This window comes from Netta rufina, assembly GCF_964035555.1.
Source record: "Netta rufina genome assembly, chromosome: 6".
NCBI classification, from domain to species: Eukaryota; Metazoa; Chordata; class Aves; order Anseriformes; family Anatidae; genus Netta; species Netta rufina.
In genome coordinates this window covers 28,223,482-28,246,785 of record NC_140129.1, presented here as the reverse complement: position 1 = coordinate 28,246,785, position 23,304 = coordinate 28,223,482, and the positions used below count along the sequence as shown (strand labels likewise).

The following is a 23,304-nucleotide window of genomic DNA, read 5'->3' as shown; positions in this document are numbered from 1 at the left end:
AGGCTGTAGAGCCAATGCCCACACATGCTTTCTAACCCAAATTAAAGCACATCTCCAGACATGTCTTTTAACCCCTTAGACATCTGTGTGCTTGTGCACTCGGGGTAGGTGTTGCAAACCAGCATTAATGAGTTATGTCAGGGATGTGGGTGATGATCAGATGTCCTTGGACAACAACTTTAGCAATAGCTGAAATCAATAAATCCAGGTTGTGGACTCTTCAGCTTTTATTAATATCCAGTGAGATCTGTTGGCTTAAAGTTAACGCGTAAAAGCCTGAAAAGTAATTTTCCCATATTCACCTCTTTTTTAATGTCCATCCCATGCTAAAATAAAAACACAGCAGGAGACATTTGTCTTCCACACAAAATCATACAAAAAGTCTCTTTTTATTAAATATACATTATTTACAGTTTAAGTCTTTCTTCTGTACAACAGTAACCATAGAAAACAAAAGAAGCTAAGGCTAAATTTTTTCAATCCCCGAACAGTGTATTAAGACGTTACATTGTCTACAAAACTGACGCGGACTGAGGCAACGCCCTGTGGAATTCTCTTTAGAAAACCAGATAGTGAAAGGGGAATCATCTAAATCTCCATTTTACTTTTTACTGTAACTGAGAGACTCTTGCATTACCCTTGGACAGAACATTAAAAGAAAAAAAAAAATCTTTGCTACTGAAATGAGCAGTGTTCTGAGAGATTTATTTAATGTAATTTAAGTAGAACAAAGTAAAATGAATGATGCAGGGCTCCTCCCTAGAAGGGCCAATTTTTAATTATTATAAATATTTAATCTCAGCTAGATTTCAGCCTGTGAAGCCTTTTTTTTTTTTTCCCCTTTATAGTGTGCATTCATTTTTCAAGTAGGATACAGCAAACCACAGTCCACCAAGAGGTGTATTCCATTAAAAATGCATAAAATCCTCTTAAAATCAATCTGTTGGCTCCCAAGTTGGTTGATAACAGCCCTACTCACATTTCCAGAAACTTGTGAAGGTGACTTAAAACATGACATGGGCTTAAGTGTAGCCGAAGTTCATTGCCTTATACTGAGTTTTATCCACAGTTCTGCTAGAAGACACACATAATTGCAGTGAATGCAACTCTTGTTGACAGCAGTAGGGGATGACGAATATAAGGTCCTGACTTGAATTCATATATGTCAGGCTCAGTTTGCAGGAGATCATCACTGCCCTTGCCTTGGGTGATCTAAGGCTAAATTCATCTGTGAAGTATCTAGATTGACCTCAACAGGATTACCACCAGGTTTGAAGCTGGCTCTGTTTCTTTCACAAAGTGGGTTTCAAAGCAGGTCATGTGTAATGATGTTTAGCTTCTTCCTATCATTTACATATAATGGTCTACGTCAAATATTTCATTTGCAAAACTCACAGAGATTTATATGGTTAGATATCTGAAATATATATATATATATATATATATATATATACCTCCTTGCTCTTCTAACCTCTGTCTGAAAGTTCATGGAGTGGGCTCAGGTATCCAAATACTCCTCTGTGTTGTAAGGGGCTGCAGCCAACTGTGTCTAAGCTTTAACTCAGAAGTGATAAGCTTTCCTTCTTAATAGGTGTGCTCAGCATTGGCAGCAATGACAAAAATGTCAGAAAATGGTTTGCCTAAACAATGCAAGAAGAAATTCTAATGGTCTGTGGCATGCAAAATAATAAATAATTTCCCATGCAGAAATTGTATCAGATGGACTTTCGTTAGAGTTGTGGGACTGAAATCCACAAAAAGAGGAATGACTGGCATATCAAGAAGCAAATGGTGTTGGGATATAAACAGCAATCAGTAATTTTACAAGAAAGCTGCCACAAGCATCCAAAGTGAGAGAGAGACAAGGAAGAGGATAGCCTCTAAACAAATACCATTCTTTGGATCACCTGTTGTACCCATTAAATGATCGTTTGAGGGCAATAATCCCAAATTCTTCTCTGAAGCAGCTGGGAGAGCACCAGTGATTTAACTGGGGAGATTCAGATTAATACGATTTAGAGGTGGTTTGAAATTCTCTCCCATGACTGAAGCACATCTCTGATACTTTGCAGATCATCAGGACAATTCAGGTTATGTTTTGGCCAGATAATTGGTAACCCAATTTATGGCACAAATATATTGTGGAAACAGATCTGAAACCCTCATATCCACCCAAGGATTACCATACATGGGTTCAAACAGCTTTACCTTTCTGAGAGCATTCCTCTCATGCACTGCCTCGCTGTGTAATCTGGCGAGGTAATGTCCCCATTCCCCCTTACAGGTCACCATCCCGAGATGACTACATCTCCATGGTGGAGAGCAGTCTCACAGCTGAACACCCAGATGACATTTTGATATTCATGCCATTTCTTCATATTTCTGGTTTCTGTGACTGCCAGGAGAAAAATCATAACCTTAGCATAATAACACAAGTTCTTCTATCTCCTACCACCAATTTGATAGACCCACATGTTAAAGAAAAAAAAGGAGAGAAACAGGAAAGAAACCAGAGGTGAACTAGATATGGAGTGAGTGTCAATATAAATTGTTGCCTTAATCCTTCCTTAGCTCGGCTTGTAGACTCAGTACATTACAAACAACAAACAACGAGCTTACAAATTGCAACAGTTCACCAGAAAGTGTGTTTTTTCCAGTTTTTGTTTTTGTCAGAGTAACTTAGTGCAAAAGATCACAAAAATAAGGACCAATAGATAGAAATATCCAAAAATCCAAAATCCTATAGGCATGGCTCAAAGTAAACAATCAAAGAGAAAAACAAAACAAAACAAAACAAAATAAAACAAAAAAAAACTTTCAGTCCTAAAAGAAGTGTGTTTAGAAGTTTCATATACAGAAGGAGCACAGAGAGGGGGGCAACCCAAATCAAAAGGGGATGTGGAGAGCTTTTCACTGCAAAAGGGAGCACAGCAAAGTTCAGATCCAAAAGAAACAAAATATGTTTTGAAGCTGTGTGGCTGCAACAGTAACTTTTCAAGAAAACCCCAAAGGACTTGGTGCAACTCTAACTGTAGTCAACAAAGAGGCCTCCCACCAACCTCAAAAGACTGGATAAAGCCATATTTTGGCAGGGATGTAACTATACTGCTTGGCTTGTTTGATAAGTAAGCATTGCAAAACTGCATGAAAGCTTTGAAATAGCACTTATCTCAGAGAGCCTCACAAGGTCTCAGCTTCTGTACAACTCTTTTACAAAGTGTTGCTTTTGGAAAAATAAATAATAATAATAATATAATGACCCTTTGTGTCTGTGCAGTGCAAAACAATACTTGAAACTCATCTTCTTCAGTGTAGGCTTAGTGTAGGTGAAAACAAGAAACAACAATGTCATGAGACGGTGGAGTACAAAGGAGTCAAATCCTGCCTCCTCGTAGACTCTGCTAACCCAGGGTAAAGGACGCACTTCAAAAAGTTGGCTTACACTGATGGAAAGGAAGGTTGATTTTGTTCTGAAGATGGGATTTTTCAAGGATTCACCTCATTTAGAAGTTAGGGCTTCTGGATGGGCACTCGATGTAATTTGAAAAACCAACAGGTATCAGTAAATATCTGCTTGGGTCTAGTAGATACAAGACATGAAAGGCAGGAGACTTGCATCCTTACTGGAGCTGCAAAGGAAATCCAGTTTATCTCAAACGGCACCAGACCCATGGGTAGAAAGGCGACTAAGGGGGTCTAGGTTAGCTTTAGATTACAAAATCTGTGTAGATCCGTCTACATGTATACTTTTTGTCAAAGCTCCCCCACTCCCACAGGTCAATGAATGGATCCTGTATTTTGAATAGATCAGAGATCTATTCTCTCTAAACTCCACAGATTACTGACTGGTTGGTCACTGACTCAAAAGGGTGCTTTGATGTGATTTTCAGCTATAAGTAGACATGCATTTCTTAAGCAGAGATGACTAGTGTAATTCTAGTTGCTAGGATGTTCCTTCCTCAATTCCAACTGGCACCTCTGAAAGTAACATATCTTGTAAGCCCTGTGCAGATATGTCTACTGGAGTTGCAAACACAGTGTGAGATTCCTCTATGTAGATAAACATTGCTATAAGCAGCTAGCATATTGCCCGGAGCTCTATAATCAATATAGAGAAAGATGCACCTCTTGAGAGTGATTCATTTCATCTTAAAGGATGTCTGAGCTGTTTGCCCTGTCCTCACAGACCAAAGGACAGGACTGAATGACAAGTGTGAAACAGGTAGCTTGTAAAACCAAATGCAAAACAAAACAAAATGAAAGGACTCAAAAAATAAATAAAATAATCTTCAAGTGCTTTGTGGTCTAGGGCTCAATCTTACGTGCAGCAAAATCAATAGTGGACTTCATTATGAGAAGATTCATATCCCCTCACCCTAGTGAAACCATATGATGTATTGACTGTTCCTCACCCAATATGTGAAATGTGATCAGCTAAATGCTAATATAGACAAGCACCTCATTAAAATACAGGTTTGGCCTACACTGTAAAAACTTAATGACTACTAAATAGGATTGGTTCAGTCTGGCTAGATCAGATTAAAATAAAGCAGAGAAAATGCACCTCATGTTTGAATCTTGGCCATCAGTTTTAACTGAAACATCAAGGAAAAGTTGTGATTGAAAATGATCTTAGCACGGCTCTAAGTTGCTTTTTTTCACAGCTACTTTCACCCAAATGAGAATCCTGGTTTAGCCAATGCAGGTTAAAAGCCTGTCCTTTGTTTGCCTTTGTTTTTCACTGTAAACATACTTTAAGGGCCATACCATGACAAAAAAAAAAAAAAAAACAAAACAAAAAAAAACATATCAGAGCAAAAAAGACACATAACTCCAAGTGAAATTAATTTCAAACAAGTGCTCATCCTGTTTAGTCACTTTAGCATTGATATACATCCTCAGGAGACTAAATTCCTTCGAAAGGCAATGCTTCACTTAGGTGGCAGCCTATATGTCTCAAAAGCTAGTATTAGGGTTTACTTTATATAGTAGGTTTTAGATACTTCTTAATTAGAAAAATATTAATGTCCTGATTTAGAAGACAGTATTTTAAATCATGAGCTCCTACAAATGTGTTCTTTTGCTCAGACCTGTATCATATAAATATTCACATTCATTGCATCCATAGGCATAGATGCATGTGCTTCTTTATACCTATGCATGCACTTATGTACATGCAGTTCTTTCTTTTTATAGAAACATACCAACACAGATAAATTTAAGTTTTGATTATTATTTTTTTTCCATCCTGGACTATAATTAATGAAGGTAAGGAAAAATAAAGAAACCACTTACATTGTTTTGCCAGGTCTGTGATTGTACATGACTTGCCACCTGGTCCAGGACTGAGCCACCATGCTGTATCTGAAATGATTGCAGCAAGGCTGCATTTGGTGATGGGAACTTGATCCTCCATAAGAAAGTTCAGCATTTTGCAGAATCAGATTCTGAGATGGCTGAAAGTGATTTAGTCACTTGACAAATGAGAGGACTATGCTTCCTTGCTTAGTCCCTTTTCTCCAGCTACTGCATTGTTTGAGTAGCTTTGCACTTTATATCTGCACTTTGTAGTACTGTTATTCCTACAAGCTAGCACGCAGCAAAGCAGATGAATGATTTGTGTCTATTAGTTTGGCCAGACAAAAATACACCTGTTGGCTTTCCCCTTCTTCCTATTCCATTTTTAATAAAGCTAACTAGATGCATTAGGTCTTCAGAGATTTCTTATGCAGAGGACATTTCAAATAAGATGACCCAAACAATGGCACAGGGGCTCATGGGCTTGCTCATTCCTCCCCTCTCTCAATGAAAGACAAAGCAGCTTTATCTAGGAAAAGAAAGGAAGGAAAAAGAAGAAAGAATTGCTTTGCCAGGATTTTGCAGTGAAGAATAAAGCAACATAAAGGGAACACAGCCAATGAGTCCATGATTAGACATCTCATCATACAGAAACACACTCAAATAATCATATATTATAAAATCATCCAGAATGAGACAAAAAGGTTGCTGTCAATTATGCTCGAGGAAGAATGACATCAATACTAATTTCAACATAGCTGGCTTTGTGAAATTGCTTTGTTAGACTTCTGGTTATGGGGCAGGTCTCATATATTCCTCTTCATATAAGAACAATACCAACCCAAGATTACTTTCTCTTCACTGTAGTCTACTTCTCATAAGTCTTCAAAAAGAAGCAACACATAATCACCACTTTCAACCTGTCATTTACTAATTTCTTTTTATTTGACCCCTCCATCCATTAAAAATAACCTGCTACATAACTCTGTGATCAGTGTATTGCCTGGAGGAAAAAAAAAAAGACATTGCACGTGTAATCTCATCAATAAGTTGCTGTTGGTCATTACAGCAATACAGTGTTGCTTTGATTTTGATCTATGTGAAAAGGATCAGTACGTGGACAACCTGGGATGACTGTAGAATGATGTAGGGGACAAGAAAAAAAGAGATTCAGGTGCACAATAATTCTCCTGAATGTATTAGCATCCAAAGAATACTGCAATAAGTAGGAAAAAGCAGTCCTGTGAAGGAAGTATGTTACACAGACACAAGCAGGGTATAAAAACCCCACTTAGGTGGGACTTCTCCATTTCTTAGCCTTACAGTTACTGTGACTGAAAAGATTTTTCAGGCTTGTATTGAAATCCATGCAGTGCAAGTAAAATGAGCAGGATTTGAGTCTTCAGTATTGTTTTCAATCAGGAAAGGACAGAAGACTTGAATTAATCTTCACCACCATTTCTCTTAAGTGCAGTATTTTGGATTTTTTTTTTTCTTTTCTTTTTTTCTTTCTTTTTTCTTTTTTTTTCACAGCATTCCATGATGTTCTTCCTTGTACACAGGGTTCATTAAATATTAACCTTTTTTAACATGACATTAGACCTCTCTCTATTTAGCTTTGGAGAAGATATTCCAATTCCTACAAACAAGAAATACCAGTCAATCTTTCATGCAGTTTTGGTTGTGTGTTTTTCTAAGAAGTTGGAATTTTATTATGAATATTATTATTTTTTTATAACTGGCAGAAGGTGCATCTCATGTTTAAGACTGAACTTTTTATTTCTTATGTATTTTTTTCTTTTCCAAAGCGGCAACAGTGTTTAACCTCAGCGCATGATAATCCTCCATATGGCATGAACATATGCTGCATTTCTAACATTTCAGACAAATATAGTGCACCTAAGTCCTAGCAGCTTCCTAAAACCCTTGGAGATTCAAGCTACTAATTTCCATGCTTCATCTAGAGTTATGCTAGAGTATGTTGGGTCTATAAAGCCAGCCTTATGAGATGGAGATGAAAGAGGCATATGGGAATGACATTTATTGTTGATATATATTGTTGGAAAAGTATTGGTAAGCCTAAAAGTTACAGTAAAAGGACAGGAGGCTGGGGGAAGGAGCCTAACAAGAAAGACACGTTTTATTTTTCATTACCTCACACCAGCTTCTCAACTGGTATAAATTAATGTAACACCACTGAAATCAATAGATATATATATCAATTCATATCATTTGAGAATTTGGCTGGTTCTTTATGATTGTTGTAAATGAGCCTGTAAAATAAGTCTGGTGTTTTGGTCTCATTCTTTCCCTCTATCCTGTCCCAGTATCTGCAGAGCTACGTATTCAGCTACTTTACCTCTACTTTACAAAGTCCAGCTCTAGTGTAAAAGTGATTAATTAAATGGTCCAAGAGAAAAAATAGAAGTAAAAGTAGGGCCTTTGAAACATCCAGGAACTCAAAGAAGAAACCAGGTGTGCATGTGGATCCTATTCTGTGTAGTGTGGGATAACACGTCTCTTGAGCTGCAGAAGTAAACTGTGACTGCCAGGTTCTTGTGCAGAGAATGAGGCACTGTGATTGTTGTCAGTGTTTCCTGTGCAGGGTGGTCTTTCCCAAATGAAAAAAAAAAAAAAAAAAGGTACGCAAAAAAAAATGTTAAAAAGAAAAGAAAAAAAAAGAGAGGGAAAAGGAAGGAAAGGAAAGGGAAGGTTGATTAGGGGAATAAGAGTAAGAAGAAATTGCATTGTCCATCAAATGAAATATTCCCGTTTGCACTCGCTCACTGTGTTCTGCAAGTCAATGTCAGCTTTAAAAGAGCTCTCAAGATTTTCTGGGTGTTCCTTCTCCTTTGTCTGGCTATTTCGATGTGCCTGTTTGTGTTGATAGAGGAATCTGCTCATGATGGCGATGATGCAAAAGATGATGAATATCACAACTGCTATTACACCTGAAGAGGGGTAAAAAAGGAAGGATAGAAAGGGTAAAATATAAAACCAAAAGACTTAATTATGTCAAAAATACATCACCATTGCAAATCACCTAATGGATATGATATAGCAGCTCTTCTCAGTCTGTACCACCAGTCTGTCTCTATCACGCCCTCCCTGATAGTCTTTATTGCTATTTTGTCACTTCAGGTGAGACTTAAAGCAGCAAGCATCAATGTAATTGACCTTTCAATTTGAGTCAAATTCTGCCTTCACTGGTAGTAAAGTTGGTTCAGTGTGTTTGTTTATTAAAAAAATAAAAGACAGAAAAAAATCTGTATGCTCAAACAAATTCCTGCCCTGTCATATTTTCTTCCGTGTTATCTCTGAAACCTTGCATGAGCCTTGTACACTTAGCTTTATAGCTTCTAGATATTATCAAAGACAGCTCCCTACAGGGTGTCCTATAAAATAAACAGAGATAAATTGCCTTCCAGGTTGTTAAAGGAAAATGAAAACCCTACATGAAGCTATAAAGACAACTTTCCCCAGTATATAAATGCTTCCATATGACCTAGCAAGTTCCACAACATCAACTTGCAAATCGAGAGCTCAAGAAGTAGAGAATGTGTGAATACTCTGTTGAGGCTCTCATCAGAGTAGTGTGTAAAGCAATTACCAGTTACCTTGGTTGGTACCCAATACCATGTATACCAATACCAAGCCCAGCACTATGGCCTTAGTTCATAATACAGGTACCTATCCAGGTAAATTGATATAGATGTGTGCTAATAAATTGAGAAAATACTAGACCTGCATCAGATCACAAAAACTAGCTGAATTGGATTTTATGGGGCCCAAATTTAAAGTTACCTAGATACTTGCCATGACAGAATTACATTTCAATTTTAATTTTTAAAAATGAAGTTACCTCCAATAACAGCAGAATCACTTCTGACAGCATTGGTGAGAGGCTCCCTTTCATCTGTCTTCCCAAAAGGATCTGCAGTTGGTTAAACATAACAAGACTTATTTTCTATATCAACTACATTAATTTTCACTGTAGTTTAGACAGAAGTGTCCTTTTACCCTCATGAATTGTAATGTGTTTTCAAAAGATGTGATTTGGGGGACTGAAGAATCAAGAAGCTCTCTGAAAAATAAAGTGAGTTTGCAGGAAAATTTTCTTCTATGTGTCCAAGAGCAAAGTCTGTTAAGGATGTATTTAAAAGGAAACAGAAAGACTCACAACTACTCTAACATCTGAAAGTGTTTTCTCAGTTTATCTGTAGAGGAATCACAGAGAGACATTCAAACTAGACTTTTTTTTTTTCTTTTTTTTTTTTTTTCTTTCTTAGTACCTAAGAAACAATATCAGAAAGAAGCAAAAGGAAAGCTAGACAGATATAGACCTGACCTACATTTGTAGGTGAAGATATACTAGTCAAATTCAATCCCATAAAGAGAAGCAGTCTCTGCTTGGAACAATATCTTGTAAGGGATGTTTTCCCCTCCATTGCAGAAATGCAGTGGTCAAATGGAATTCAAAACAGAGAGGGGTCATAAATGAATTCCTATATTTAAAAACTCCTAGATGTTGAAGCTCTCTTCTAACTTTTCTATAAATGACTGCTGTCAAAAACAGTGGGCCAAAATGTCTATATTCATTGGAGTTTCAAATTCAGATTCAAAACTGAGAGGTCAAGCAGTCTCTGAAGTCAGTGGAGTTACGGCACTGTATCTACTTTTGCCCTTTTTGTACTTTTGTACATTTTCTTTCACCTCTTTTATTTTCTTTTTTCCTTTTATTTATTTGTTTGTTTGTTTGTTTGTTTTCTTTCAGCTCACCATCTCCTTTAAAGAGACAATTTGTGTTTCTCTCCTTTGCATACCTCCAGGTTACCACTCAGTGCATGTACTTTGGAGTTAGGGATGACTCTCTCTGCTATGTATTGTATTTCTTTGTCAAACTGATCTTTCCAATACAAATGTAAGCCTGATTGAGAAACTCAGAGTATTGCAAGGTTTATTGCAACTGAACATTGCCTTAGAACCTGACAAAGTCACATTTAGGTACTTCATCATCCAATAAGATATTTTTTAAATAAACACACAGCTATTTTGTATTTGTGTATCATGAGGTGCTGAGTTTGTAAAGATGGTGGCTTTGGGTTGTTTAAGACCATAATGAGGGTACTTTTTTCCCTTATTCTCCTCCAACATTCATATGAGCCCCAAAGACATGCAGAAGGCATCAGTTTCAAAGAGGCTACTGTGGGATTTAGAGGTGGAAGGATTTCTCATCAAACAAATTCATTCTAAACAGTCAGGGTTCATTCTATCTGCAGTTCATTGTCTGAGCTACAGGCACAAAAAGGACTTTGGGTGTCAACTGAATATCTACAGTACAACTCTAGCATACCCACAATCACCATCAATGTAATTGCTAATTTTGACATATTTGGACACTCAAGTTGAGACCTATTTACAATGTGTCCCTTGTTTGGATATTGGGTGCTTATAGTGATGTTGCCAAGCAAGAAATAGTCATGGTAATGCTTCATAAGCAATTTGAAAAACTACTATTATTATGACTTATTTACTATATTCGTGGGATTGGAACAGGGATAAAAATTGTTCTTTTACACATAAGTACAGATAAAGTATATTTTCTGTTTAAGTCCTCAAATGTCTCCAGTGAAATTAATGACAATAAATATACACATCTGCTGAATTGTCAGTCCTACTGTAACTGAAGAAATATCTCTAACTGGTATTTGGTGTGTGGTATTAGTCAAGTAGAGCCATGAAAGACTATTAACCATGAATGGAAAAGTGAAATTAAATATCTACCTTAAAAACATATCAGATGTAATTCATGCCAAAAAGGTACATAAGTTCTGATTCTACATGTTATCAAAGCTCCATTGTTTTTTGGTGACTGTTACCAGAATTTAAGCACTGAGAAGAAACCAAAGCAAATGTTGCAAATTATTTTCAGAATGGGAGTCAACAGGCATAGGTCTTAAGAATTATGTTTTGACTGACAAATAAAATCAAGATACAAGGAGATAAGTGTTTTTTACAGGGGAGCAGATGGCATGTGACAGCTGAACCATTCCCAGTGGGAACACAATAAACTGTGAAGCCGAGGAAAAGCAACACTTTGTCTCATAAGAGAATTTTTCAGGACATCCTCCTACTTTTAGATATAACTGATGACATTACTGTGAGTCATAAAGTCACAGTATTGATGAAGTTGGAAGACCCCTCTGGAATTCATCTAGTTCAAACCCCTACTCAGAACTGGGTCTGTTACAACAGTTTCCCATGGCTGTATCCATTTGGCTTTTGAAAATACCACCCAAGGACAGAGACTCCACAACCTCTCTGGACCTACTGTCTTCGCTAAATTTTCCTGCCCATCAGGATGAACCATTCTTGATCTTGGAGAAGGTGATCCTTGTAAATCAAACAGCTGTCCTGGATCCCTCTTCTCAGCATCCCAGTATCTCATGAGATTCTTCCAAGCAGGTCCCTCTCCTGAATTTTGGGATTGAAGTCATAACTACTTTTTTCTTTTTTTTTCTTTCCTTACTTTAATCTCATAGCTGCTACAGCCAAGGCTGCCTATGGCTCATCTACTGTTCTTCTTCATGAGGAAATATCAGGTTCAGCAGAACAAGCACAATGAGACAGGGACTTGTACCATCTAGGTCGCCTTTCAGAAGCAAAAATATTTCTATCTTTGGTATTTTTACTTTAACTGTATGAAGACCTGGGCTGACAAACAGTTCAGAATTCCACCATTCTCACAGATGCATCTGCTGTGGCATTTCCAGTATTTTAATACACTAAAACAAATAGTACAGTCAGAGTCCAACATCTTTATGCCATCAGTGTAGAGCTTAGAATGCCAATATCTCTACATGTATCTCAGCAAGGAATAAGGCGATTTTCACATCTTTGTTAAATATCAAAATCACAATGTCAGCTTTCATTTTGTGTTTCATAATCAAAAACCATGTGCATGGATAACTGAGCCACAAGTGACTACATTTTATTCAGCATCTGTTACCTATGGGACTTTCTTGAAGGCAATAAATATTCTTGTCTGAAGGAGAGAGCTTCAATTGTTTTCAGCTTATAAATATAGAAAGTTTTAGTTTGTTTTTTGTTTGTTTCCCACACATTTACATGGAGATTTCCTAAAGGTCATTTTTGTTGCATCTGTACACTAGAAAACTGACACAGACTTGTAGAGTAAACTTTGAGTTCTATTTTTCTTCTCAGACATACAATAATGATAAATCAGGAAGTGATGAATTGAGATATAAGTGGCTGAAAGTTAATCCTTAACTATCTTCTTTTTATTAAAATGTATCCTTCCCACGCATAAATGTAATTCTCAAGTACATCTATACAAAGAATAATTTGCTATAGATGGAGGTTTTTTTTGTTTGTTTAAAGAATCTACCACCCAGTGTTCTTACTATAGCATATAAAGTCTTCAGAACTAACTTGTTCTAAAGATCTTATTCAGGCTTTAATCAAGACCAATGTGAATAGTGAGGCAGTACTGTCATTTAATGTATCATATTGAGAAGAAAATGTATTTTAAAGCACAGAGAGGGTAAAATATGTTTGGGCTTTTATAATAATTCTACATTTCTGATGTAACAGTACTTAACCTTGACATTAAAGTGCAGCTGATTATAAGATTTAAATATATAAGTGCAAAGATGCCAAATTTTGCTCTGTGTTCTGTCCTGCAGTTCTGAGTCTCAGGTTTTACCAACTTCTAAAGTTCAGAAATACTAAATCATCAAGAGGACAGATTACAGGGCAAGGAGTTAATATTCTCAGTATTATCACACATACAGTATTTACATTTTTTGTGTGCTTCAACGCAGATACTTTAGACAACTCTGGGTGGAGAAAATAAAGTTGGGGGCAGGAGGGAGAGAAGTGCACACACACACACTGCCAGCCGCTCTCCACAGAGTAATCAGCAGCTTTTATCCTTATGCAGAATGCTAATAGCAACCTTTTTTTTTTTTTTTTTTTTTTCCCCATTGACTATCTTAGGCAGAGGCTGCAGGAAATGGAGATTTGATGCAAGTACAAATGTAAAAAGAATCATATTATGATATATAACAGAGGTTTATTAGTTAGTAAAAGAGAAAGTGGCTTCAGAGGTCAAGGGGCAAAAAACAGCTCTTAATTTATACCACTTTCTGGTCATTAGGAATTCTGCTACATGCAGTGGTGACTAAAGCAGCAACTTGATTGCCCCTGTTTAGTGGTGACAATGCTCCCAGCTGCTCTGAGACTCCTTCTCTGCATACAAATTCACATATGTAAAATTCTTAAGATTCCCAGAGGGCAGTTTCAGGATTGAAAGACATAAACGAACTGTTGGAATCATCTTACTGGCACTGCTCAAGTACTGCTCCTTCCCTTTAGCCTGAGAGAATAAATTACAAGCATTCAATGGAGGTGATGTGTATGTGTCAAGGGGCTCATACAAAGAGGTTTTGCTCCTTTCTGCTAGGGTGGGAACAGATCTGACTAGTTTGTCATATGATTCTTACTGCTGATCACAACCGGGATATGAAATCTGTGTAACATTTATGTTTTCCTTTGAGATCTGTGACACTGGAGCTATCTAGAGTGGACGGGAATGTCAAATCAGACAATAATTCAGATGCTGTTTCCACTATGGTGGTGAGAATTTTTTATTTGTTATAGGTATGTTTTAGTACAATGCCCTTTAAAGTGGCATTGGCTAATCCTAAGGCCCATCCTTAACACTCCTGATTCTGAGAGAAAAGTCAGCTTCACAGTTCCAATGTTTATAACACTCTCGCAATTGCATTACAGCAAAAATGAAAGAAACCTCACACCCTGGTATTCTTTAATTTTCCCATTCCCCTCTTGGCAGGTCATACCTGACGAGGAATATATTGTGGTTGCTGTGTTCACATCAGTTTCCATCAGGGATGCACAGCTGGATTCAGTCAAGGAGCCCTTGACAGTCACAGGAGCAATGCTGGGATGGCGTAAGGCAGCTTTCAGGGGAGCAATGTGGTTATACCGAACAGAGGACAGGCAGCCAGTGAATCCATAGGCATTTGCCTTTGAGACTTCAGGGTCCAGTGACAAACTATCTGCAGCACAACAGAAAAACAGTCTGGGGATTGTCTGTTTTAGGAAGACACATTAAAAAATTAATTCTCTTATTGTTTTACCTACTGTTTTACTTCTCTGTATTCAATTTCAATTGTTCAGGTTCTCTTTAAGCAGTCCACAAGTCCTCCCTGGCATGACCCACAAGGTTACCATCACCAGTGTTTTCTCTACAATGCTATTTACTTACTTACTATCAAGTTGGCTTGGACAAAAAAAAAATAAAATTAAAAAATACAGCATTGTGTTATCCATATCCTTATCCATTTTTCCTGCTGTCTTAACAATACCTAACATATTATAGGTGCTAATCAGCACAACAATAATTATAAACAGCAAAAATAACAACACTGACTATCACAGGATCCTGGGGGTGATCTTCTTCAACATTTTTGCATCTGTTAATAACACCATGTTCACAGATGTGTCTTTCTACTTCCTCCACTCTTTTCACAAAGGATCCTGCTCTCCATTGTCTATTATATAATGCTTCATGTGGTCCAGTATTGATAGGTTCCTAGTAAAGACTTCCACTCTTCTACAGACATCTATTTTTTATTTTTTCCAATCCATGTAATTATGTTGTTAGCATTAACACTTATTTTTATAATAGAGTTGCTAGGAATCCTCCTAATTATGAGCTAGGCTGTCACTCTGCCAGGCCTATTCTACTCATAAAATTCAAAACTATACTTCATTTAAGTCAAAACCAGTATCCCCATGCTCTTTTCCAGCCAGAAGATGAGATGGTGCAATTAATGTATGTGTCTGCCTGTGTTCATTTCACAAAGAGAAAGCAAATTCAACGACATGTTTTTTATTTAGTTCTAAATGTTTTAATATCAATGTTTTGAAAAGTCAGTGAAGGACGGTGAAGCCATCTTCTCTTTCCTCCAAGCTCTCATTTATTTACTTTCCAGAAATTGAAATTCATACTGCTCAGAGGTCTGTAGCATGATGTGCTTTGGTATCAAGGTCAATCAAACAAAATAAGACAAAACCCACAAATGCACATAAAAATAGTATCAATAGTTATTCAAAGTCTTCAAATTTACTTGCTAATGAAAAACAAACAAACAAACAAACAAACAAAACAAAACAAAAAAACAACTAGCATTCAAAACTTTGGAAATAGTTCCAATGATATTAGAAAATAAGGATTCTCAGCTTTTCAAGTTTATTTTCATAGCTTCAAAGAGTAAGATAGTAAAATTTAAAGTAGGTTCCAGTTTTCCTACCATCATTCCAATACAATGATTTAAAAGCTCTCAGCCAAAGGAATTTAGGAAAAAAAGTACAACTTCTCTTATATCTTTGTAACTGACTTTTCTACCAGAAAGACATATACATATTTTATGTATAAGAAAATACCAAGACTTCTCAAAACAAGCACAAATCACAGGTTAATTTTGGCACTAAGGATCTGAGTCCATAATATCACGCAGTCAGAGGGAATAAACCAAGAAAGATTTAGTAATTATGTTTGAAGGTTTTCATAGAAATATAATTTGGAAGAGTTTGGCCATTTTTTCCCAGGGGTCTTATAGGAGACCCCTCAGTCTGCTGACCTATCTATCACTGCCAGAGCTGTCATGGGGAAAAACTTCTGGGCTGTGGGCAACTGCCAGAAGGAGACACAGGAAGGGAAACAGTGAGACTTTGCCAGTGGAAAAATTGCTGCCTTACAGAGGTTCACATTTGCTCTTCTCAAAGTATGTAGGAAGTATTGCATTCAGGTTTTTAATGAGATTTTGGCAGAGGTATTATAAAACAGACAAAGAATCATTCCCAAGTTTCTGCAAGAAGGCTTATATAAAACTAAAAAGGCTGATTTACAGTATTTGTCTTCTTTGTTGAATTTACAGAAACCTTTGTAAACATTTGTACTCTCAGCTTTTCCTGTTTTCTTAGCTCTGACACAAAAGGTGGTTTTGTTGTTATCTTTTAGGCATCAAGCAATCTAAATTCTTCTGTTCTGCTCCAATGTGCAAAAGGTAAAACCTAAGAAATAATGAATTCTTTTTTCATGGAACAGTAACTTGAAAAGTCTAAGATAGAGTGCTGTTGAAGGCTTTCTTTAAAAGTCAAATTAAGGACAAATTCCCATAGTCTTTTCACGAAGTCAGCTTTGCATGAATGAGAACTAAATTTGTTAAAAAGCTTTGAAATTTGAAAAAATAAAAAAAGTAATAACTAAAAAAAAATGGAACAAAAATCAAAGAACAAACTGAAAACAACCCCAGAGTCCTCTGATAAAAATTCCACCTGCACAGGTACAGGCTTCTTTATTATAAGGCTTTCAGTGCATGATTAAGTCTTTCAGAAAGTTGGACTTTCACTGAACTCAACAAGAGTCCTATGCAACTTGGATGTGAATGACTTGTGATGCCCTATGAATCTCTGTGTGGATCATGTAAATCTGTGTTTATAATACGATTACCTGTGGGAAAGGCTTTTTAAAGGTTGAAAGCCATTCTGTCACTTGAAGTCTTTAAATAACAATAAAATGTTTTTCCAAAAGATATTTTCACTACATGACACAGTGCTCAGTAAAAGAAATAGCTCCATGAAGCTCCAAGGTCTGTGTTGAACTAAGGTCATGTGAAATGTCATTGGCCTTCCTGTGACCTCATAGTGCTGTAAATCTTTCCATGCATTAGACTGGTTTTGAAAATTATACTGAACTGCTGATGATGGTTCGATTTGATCTTATGACATTTTAGCATAGTGTTTCTGTTTGCGGTACAGGAGACTAATTAGAGACTGAGTTACTTTGAATTATCTTTTTGGGGGTGGAGGGGGATGATCGGTGTGAGAAGGCATTTTTTGGGGCTTTTAAGTAATTTAATTCTTCATTACCTGGAATTTAGGTTTATTTTTCCATAAATGTATTTTTAGGAAAAAAAAACTTTCTCTGTTGAGTTGTGCATAAGTTGGTCTAACTTTTTGTGGGGTCCTCTAGCTGCTTCCTGAAAGCTGTCTGCAATGTCACAGATCAATAAAATTTGCATCAGTTTTACTCTTCTGTTTTCTAGTTTAATGTGTTTGCAGTAGCTTTCCTTGACAAAGAGAATTAGGTAAAACATGCAGTTGTATTTGCAACACTCTACTTATTATATCCACATAATTTCTCTGCTGATTCATTTCTGTTCTCCAAAACAGACATTGTGTTGTACAGCTGTTTTTTGTGCACCTCTGCTATTTGTAACACACTTGTTTTAAAATGTTAAATAAAGCATTTTCAAATCTTAATACCTCAGTAATGTGGAATTAATTTTCATCATAAATAGAATAATAGAATTCTTCTGCAAAACTCTAGGACCAAGCATGAGGTTGCTCAGCAATGTATCAGCAAATTAAGACAAAATAAAGGACAGCTAACATGACAGCTAACTGGAATCAAAGAAAGTGTTATCTGAGTGCAGATAGAGTGGCTCAAAAGACTTTTCTGAAAATAACACTGTAGAAAATGGGACCATAAGCATTACCTAGTATACTTATCCCGTCCTTTCTTTCTAAACATTAATTTCATGTCATTCAAAATTAAATCAGAGATGAACGTTTACTTGTGTGCTCACTAACATCCAGAAAGGCCCATCACAGATTTCCTTATTAGAAACTTCCTTAACGTCAGTGAGGATATAAAACGTTTTAAATAGCTGCACCCTAACTAGCTCATTAATCTAAACATATTACTTAGATACTTTTCACTTAGGTGGACATGCAAAGGATAATTTACTCTATATACTGAAGCACCGGTAGTCCTTTTTTTTCCAGTCTGAGAAATAGAAAGATGCTTTTTGTAGAAGTTATACTATATACTTCACCTCAGTTTACCAAGGTGCTGAACATCGTTGGCAAGGTTACTACTTGGACCTTGTCACTAGATTTGTTTCTGTGAGCCAGAAGTAAAAGACTCTTGTAATCTCCGTATTGCTCCCATCTCATAAACATTTAGTCAACAACCAGGTACCATGTAGTTACCTAGAAATATACTCTACCCTGTCCTTCAACAACCTCCATAAACATTGTTGATGCTAATTATTAATTTAGAAAGGGAAGAAAGCATATCTTGGTTTAGGCTGGAACCTGCAAAAAGGCATCCATGGAAAAATTTCATTTCTTGGTATGAGTCTTCCACAAAGGTGGCAGTGTGAACAACACAGAAACTTTTTGTAGTCAGAAATATTGAGTTCTGCCACTTTGGCTCTTCCTTAGGAAAAGGATGAGATTAAACAGGAGACAGGGCTCCAAGCATTCAGCATACCTCCAAAACACTTCTGAAACAGAAAACAACAGCAAGAGCAAAAAAAGGGACTTTTTCTTTCGTTTTCCCAGGAATGAGCAGAACACTCCAGGCTTTACTTACTGGCAACTGAACATTTCATGCAAAGTGAAAGATTTGAGAATTTTTGTTTCATTAGGCTTAGCAGAGATAATTTCAGACATGCATTTAGTATGTTTTGTAAACGACGGGTTGTCATTGAAAATGAAGGGCTGCTTTGAATGGCAATGTGAAATTTATTACATCAAAATTTTTGACATTTGAATCTTAAGCTGTCATAACACAGTCAGCCCTATGTGATTTCGCATAGGCTCAAAACATAATCCATAAAAAGAAGAAAATATGCAAGAAAATAGAGAGACTGTGCAAAAGACACGTTTTTCTCATGAGTAGACAGTTAAAATCAATTCAAGTAGCAAAAATTCAAACTAAAAATAAAATTTCTAGATAGGAGTAAATAATCTTGGACACATTTAGGCAATATTATAATTGAGAAAAAAAAAAAGAGATTTAACTGTGGTGCGAGGATTTTAAAGTAAATGATACCACTGGAGAAAAAGTCTGAATGTATTTCATCTCTTTTTAATAGAAACATGATGGCATTGTTGGCTCAGACCTTGGATTGCTTCAAGCGCTTATGATAGCCAAGCTTTTTTATTGTAACTAGTACCATCTTGGTCCCAAATGTCTCTCCTAAGTAGCTATTCTCATTTACCCAAATACTTTACTAGGCTACTATGGGGAAAAACAATTTTAGACTTAAAATGCACCCAAGACATCTTTTTCCAGGATAAGTTCCTACTAAGAAATAGGCATTTAGGGTGGGAAGAATCTGCAGTAAAGGAGAAAGCTTTGCAATGACAAGACAAATCCAGACTATAACTCTTGCAGCCATTACTGTATTGTAAAAATTGTAAACTACAGTATTCTCAAACTTTAAATTTCTCAAGAAATTTGTGAGCTTGAGAGCTTAAAAAATGGAATGACTTTCCACAAAGGGGTTAAAAAAAAGACTACAACTTACGTTCTTTCCATCAAAACTCCCCAGAAGGAGATGTTTCTTCAGGGTTAAGTTTTGTATCTCAGGCTTGATGCCAACTTACCCACTGTGATTTAATTATCCCATTATCATCTCCTGTACTATGACACCACTCCAGGATTAATTGTACTGTGATCTCTTCTGTGTATGGGTTCCATTTTCTTCTTATGAACTTTTAGTAAGAAAATCTATTATACAAATAATAAAAAATGTACTGCTCCTACACAATGATTTTAATAAAATTACTTTTCAGATAAGCTGAATGATTCAGTGTAAAGACTCCTACAACTTAAGTGTGTTTCAGTTCAAACTTTTAGAGATAAAAGGTATCATGTAGCTAGGCTACACAGTTCTTTATATCGCTAGTGTAGGAAGTTCTGCTAATTCATTATTTTGAGGACACAAATAAATTAGACAGGTCAACATGAATAGGTGCTAAGGAAATCTTTGCAACCCTATTCTGCAGAATACTCCTAAATTCCTTTAAAATCTCCTTTCAAATTCCTTTCAAATTTCCTTTACTCTTGTAATCACTACACTACTACTGTATTAACTTGCTCAGAAGCAAATATGCAAAGAATTAGATTCATTACCCTGCAATTAGATTCATTTCTCATCATCACTGATTGTTTTTCCAGGTATTGTAATGGCAAAAGATTTAGATATGGTGAAGCACGATGAGAAATTTTCAAAGTGGGGAAAAAAAAAAAAAAAAAAAACACAACTAAAAGCTGCTGCAGATATGGTCACATCTTAGGTACTTCTGAGCTGATATAACTAGTTCAGAATAGAAATAAAGAACTCCAACACTGAACTAGAGCCACTTTCAGATCCTTTCATTCACTCTTCTTTCTTTCAACACCATACACATTATGGGGTAGAAAGGAACTGTTATTCAGACACTTATGAATCATACAGTAAACCCCAAAACAAATAGATGATATTTTCCATTGGGACAACAGCTTTTTCATTTTAGACAAGACCTAAGCATATGCAAATGTATATCTGAGATCAGAGAATTACAGAATAATCTAAATTGAAAGACACCTTTAAAGGTCACGCAGTTCACTCCCTTGTTTAAAGCAGAACTGGCCTCACAGTAAGGTCAGATTGTCAATAGAATAGAGCTCACGTGGTTAAGTTCAGCAGTATGATCTCTGTAAGGAGCACTTAAAGTAAATGAACTGGGACTCTGGCTAAAATTTCACTAAGGCTTTGCCATAAACTGTACAACCCACTTGGGGTCTGAATCCAGTACTCACTAAAGTCCAGGAAAAGAGTCCCCATTGATAGTGATGAGCTTTGGATAGGTCCTTTTGCATCTTGCCTTCGTATGTGTGAAGAAAAATGACAACGAACTATGGGATAATAATATTTCTCTATCACTGTTGGATACTGTGAGGATGAATTCAACAAACGCCTGTTGGCTACTTGAATGCTGCTTCTTTTTACTCCCTTGTCTTCAAAGCCACACTTATATTTAGATTGATCTTTCTAAGGCAGCTATATGGCCCCATTACCGTGGATCTGAACAGCTCACAGCCTTTAACGCTTTTATCCTCCTAGTGCCCCTCTGATGTAGGGATGTTCTATTATCCATGCTTTACTGATAGAGAACAGAGATACTAAAGCTTAGATTGGTTCCAGTGGGAATAAAATGCCTACTTACCTTTATATCTGCACATAAACGGCTTGCCCAAGGTCATTCAAGCAGTCTGTGGCAGAGTGAGTGCCCCTATATTTGAATTCCAGGTGAACCCCCTCTGCCTTAAATGGAAGGCTTTTTCCTGGAATTCAGAGATGGGTGTAGGGCAACCATTCAAAAATACAGCAGATTTCAAAAGCAGAAAAAAGTATCAGAGTGTAAGTAGCTTTTGACTAAAGAAAGTCAAAAGAGGCGGGGGGCAGTAAGAGACTTAAAAATTGATACTACAAGGCAAGCAGTCTTGATTTTGTAGCAGTTGGGCATTTTTCATTTTTTTATTGTCATTATTGGACAGTTTACAACTTCAGTAAATTTGGAGAAGATACAAAACAGGGTTGATAGACCAGACAATCTCTCCAGCATTCAGAGGGACCTTGACAAACTAGAGAAATAGGCAAAAAGTAACCTCATGAGCTTCAACAAAGAAAATTCAAGGGTCTACACTTGGATTAAGAATAACCCCATTTGCTAGCATTGACTGGCGGCCCAATCAGTTGGAAAGCAGCTTTGCAGAGAAAAGACCTGGGGGTCCTGGCGGACAACAAGATGACCATGAGCCAGCAGTATGCCATTCAGCAAAGGTGGCCAATGTTATCCTGGCATCCAGGTCTGCCTTGGGAAGAGCAATGTCTGCAGACAGAAGAAGATGATCCTTCCCCTGTACTCTCTATGAGTGTTGCATAACTGGAGTCCTGGGTTTGATTCTGGGCTCCCCAGTAGAAAGCAGACAAGGACTTACTGTAGTAAGTCCACAGAGGGCAAAGATGATTAAGGGACTGGAGTATCTCTTGTATGAAAAAAGCCTGAGAGAGCTGGGTCTGCTCAGCCTGAAGAAGAGAAGAGTCAGGGGAATCTGTGACCTGCAATGTGAGGTCATAAGGACTCTCCTCAAAAGAACTACAGCTGTGGGATAAAACTTGGCAAATGAATCCCTAACACAGAAGAATAGTCTGAGGAAATTCATTTAATATATGAAGAAGAAACCAGAATTAGGATTAGGCTGGAATTAAAGTGACCTGCTGGGATGAATTGTGAGATTCCTGGTACAGTAATAAGATTTCCTATCAGCTGGATGAACAAGTTCATGGCTCTTGTGTTACTATATAAGATTAACTACTGCTATCATTAATGTTATTAGTAGTACAAAATCCCAAGAAACTTTGGAGCAAGAGGGAAGAAAACAGAGGAGGATGTATCCATTAGAATTTGTCTAGAGACAGATCTGTGGTGTTCAGTGGAACTGAATGCCAATCCGCTGGAGATACACATCTGGGCTTTTTGACATTCTAAGAATCTTGTACTTGTAAAATTACTATTTTTGTGGCTACATCTAGCTTCTTTCCGTGATGCTCAGTTGCAACTTGCAACTTCAGTTTGCTGGTTATATGTTTGAAGGTCTTTGTGCTATGTTCCATTTGCTGTTCAGAAAAGCCTTGGTTTACTGATTTGTTATTTATAACTGGAGCTTTAAGGTAGAGATCATGACAAGCAATGCTCTTTCAATTTTTCAGCACTACAGATGACCCTTGACAAAATGAGATTTTAGCTTAGCCCTTACTTGGGTTGAAAAGTGTCAGGTCCCCAAACCTGTCCAAAAAGGCTTGGAAGATTGCTGCATTCTGACCAAACATCAGTTATAATTAAGAGGAAAATCAGTTCCTGTCCTTAATCTACTCAGTAAAGCATGATGCAGAATGCACTGATGTCATTATATACAATTATATTGTACAACTAGACACTAGAGGATGTCTATTGTTTCTGTCTAGCTACCAGTCCCAGAGGCTTTGGGTGCTATTAATAAAGCAGATAAATTGAAATAATGAAACAGATGGTAGGCTTGATAGGGAGGCCCAACTC

The 23,304-nt window shown here is 36.8% G+C and overlaps 1 protein-coding gene across 1 annotated transcript in view; it reads right to left on the bottom strand.

The window, feature by feature from the left end:
• Positions 1-8,052: 8,052 nt before the first annotated feature.
• CNTNAP5 (contactin associated protein family member 5) overlaps positions 8,053-23,304 on the bottom strand; it is a gene marked incomplete at both ends in the record, with an annotated part of 281,013 nt that continues 265,761 nt past the window's right edge. The window contains 3 exons of the mRNA XM_084289311.1: positions 8,053-8,249; positions 9,161-9,232; positions 14,181-14,399. Of these exons, the coding sequence (XP_084145437.1) occupies positions 8,053-8,249; positions 9,161-9,232; positions 14,181-14,399 (488 nt within the window). The remainder of the gene's footprint in view (positions 8,250-9,160; positions 9,233-14,180; positions 14,400-23,304) is intronic.